This window comes from Oryzias melastigma, linkage group LG24 (assembly GCF_002922805.2).
Source record: "Oryzias melastigma strain HK-1 linkage group LG24, ASM292280v2, whole genome shotgun sequence".
Taxonomy (NCBI): Eukaryota; Metazoa; Chordata; class Actinopteri; order Beloniformes; family Adrianichthyidae; genus Oryzias; species Oryzias melastigma.
This window is the reverse complement of record NC_050535.1, coordinates 7,866,608-7,869,551: the sequence shown is the minus strand read 5'-3', so window position 1 is coordinate 7,869,551 and position 2,944 is coordinate 7,866,608. Positions and strand designations below refer to the sequence as shown.

General features: G+C 36.4%; 1 protein-coding gene across 1 annotated transcript in view; it reads right to left on the bottom strand.

Annotated features, from left to right (window-relative positions):
* The window catches only part of armc2 (armadillo repeat containing 2), a gene marked incomplete in the record, with an annotated part of 29,086 nt that overhangs the window by 13,676 nt on the left and 12,466 nt on the right, over nucleotides 1-2,944 (bottom strand). Inside the window, 2 exon segments of the mRNA XM_024290847.2 lie at nucleotides 695-811; nucleotides 894-1,048. Of these exon segments, the coding sequence (XP_024146615.1) occupies nucleotides 695-811; nucleotides 894-1,048 (272 nt within the window).

The following is a 2,944-nucleotide window of genomic DNA, read 5'->3' as shown; positions in this document are numbered from 1 at the left end:
GGTGTAACTTGTAAGCACTGCCTGGCCCCATATCTGTGTAACAATAAACACTTTAAGAAGAAAAAAAAAACTATTTTATTTTGTTGTCCTCCAGTTCAAATTCCACACTTGTTAAAGACAGTAAAAGTTTGAAGAGGTCTTAAAAGTGCAGCGTGAGAACAAAATGTTCAACTTTGTCTGTTTTTCTGCAATAAAACGCAAAATAAATTGAATATATATGAAATTTTCATGCAAGAAGTGAACATTGAGCCATTTTATTATTGTTAATGCATAATTCAGCATTAATTATGCATTAATTAAAGATAAGAGCACTTTTTAAAAAATATTGAAATATGTCAGTTCAAATTCCACTTTTTAAAGACGGTAAAACTTTGAGAAGGTCTCAAAAGTTCAGCTTAGAACAAAAAGTTCAACTTTGTCTGTTTTTCTGCAATAAAACGTAAGAAAAGTGAATATATATGAAATTTTTTATCAATTTTTGTCAATTAATGCATAATTAACCATTAATTATGCATTAATTAACAGTTAACAGAACTTTTTTTATATTTAAATCAGTTTCCTTTTCTTGTCACAGGTTGTGTAGACAACATTTATCTGATATTTTTAATGTTTTTATCCAAGATTCATTAAAGTGTGATGATAAACTTTAAAAACGGCACACAGTTGATATAATCCAGTTAGAAAGTACGTCCACCTGTGGGGTCCAGTGCCTTCATCAGTTCCTGAGCAATGGGGAGGAACTCTAACTCCCAGCATGCCTTGTGGGCTTCCATTTTATCTTCCTTTTCAATCTTCTCCAGAGCGCCTTCATCTGAGGAGTTCACACAAGCGGAGAGACGATTCAGGCTAAAGTTGATAAAAACGATGTGTTTTGATTGGATATTGACACAAACCTGAGTATGCTTCAAGAATCCTGAGTAGCGTTTCTCTTTCTTGGGGGTCTAGCAGCTCCTCGGACCCTCCACCAGTCAGATTCCACACAGCCTGGCATGCCTGGCCTGCTAGCTGCCAGTCACATGGTCCAAAATCTCCCAGGCAGTCCACCAGCCTGCTCACACACACACACATGCGAACATGCGTCATGTGACCTGAGGAAGGGAGGCTCACATGACCATCAGCTTTGCAAACATTTGCCTGACCTAACCAGACCTCCGTCAAGAGGTCAGAGGACATGTGAGGTGGAAAGAGTCATTAAATGTTAGGAATAAAAACACAAAGACAAATGCAGCCTTTTATTCCACACATAAAGACACTTTTTTTTTTTTACATCTGCCACTTCCTGGAAACTCAGGCACTCGCAGCAAAAATCTCTAAGTGCTTCGGTTCTTACTTGGCTAATGCCCCCTCTGACGCGAGCCGGACCCTGTTGAGGGGGTCCAGAGCCAGGTTAGTCAGGACCCCGCAGGCGGAAAAACACATCTCAGCACTCCCGGAGTCGAGCAGAGTCACCACAAACCGGTGCACTGAGGGAGAAAACGACGGAGGAGGACAGAGATAAGAGGGCTGATATCAGCAGCTGGAAGAGAAGTGCAGCTTCACAGAGACGGTGATTCACAGAGGGGCCTGAATTCTCAGTTTTCACCTAAACCAGGGGTGTAAACTCAATCACACAAGGGATGAAATCCAAAACACACCTTAGGTCACGAGCCGAACAGGATGAACACCTATTAATCACTCTAAAACTACAGGTTTAACTTTAAAACCATAACTTTAACTTTATGAACTAGATATTACCTGTGATAATGCTAGTGTGAATGCTGTAAGCTGAATTTGGCCATTGAAGATGCTGAAATTAATAGCTGAAGATTCTGAAATTGGTAGCTGAAAACGCTATAGCTGATAAACAGGTAAAATATTAGCTAAATGCCAAATTAGCCTAAACAAAAACAACTTAAATAAGCCAAAACAGCTAGCATGTAGCTGGAAAAATGCTAAACTCCAAAAATTCCTAAAAATCTGAAAAAAGCCTAAATTAGCAGAAAACAGATATCATGTAGCTGAAATATTACCTATACTCCAAAAAAGACAAAAAAACTTTTAAAAAGCCTAAATTAGCCAAAACAGCTAGCATGTAGCTGAAGAAAATGCTCAAAAAAATCCTAAAAATCTTTAAAAAAGCCTAAATTAGCCAAAACAGCTGGCGTTTAGCTGAAAAAATTGCTAAACTCCAAAATTTCCCCCCAAAGAAGAAAAAAGCCTAATTTAGCCAAAAACAGCTAGCGTTTAGCTGAAGTATTAGCTGGCTCCAAAACAGCCTAAAAAACAAAGAAAAAAAGCCTAAATTAATCAAACCAGCTTGCGTGTTAATATTAATGTAATTCCAAAACAGCCTAAAGAAGACTTGAAAAGAAAAGCCTAAATTAGCCTAAACAGCTAGCATGTAGCTGAAATATTAGCTAAACTCCAAAATAGCCTAAAAAATCTAAAAATGCCAATTTTTAAAACTTTAAAACCTTAACTTTTTAACATAATCATGAATAATAAAAAGGCAGGTATATTATTCCAGAATAAATCAACTTAAACCTTAAATAACTTTCAATATTTTACTCTCCATAAAAATCTATTTTGTCAAAATATACAAGTTAAAAATAAGCGCAAGATAACATTGGGCCATTAAGAACAATAAAATAAAATGATCTGGAGGGCCGAATCTTGACTTTGACACATGTGTCCTCAGCTGAAGATATTAATAACATGATTTACATATGTGAGTTAAAACAAATCTGACCTTTTCATTGTGAATAGTTAAAAAAATGATGCAATCATTCCAAATCCTTCAAAATGTGTACAGAATTAAAAATGTTGACATTTCAAAATTGGCTTCTGTTGCATTTATGTCAAATGATCCGGTGCGTTTGAAGGACTATCAAAGAGAACGAGTTTCATGATTTCACACCTACACAACACCAAAAGCTGAAACTGAAAGTCTGCATTTGTTGTTTGA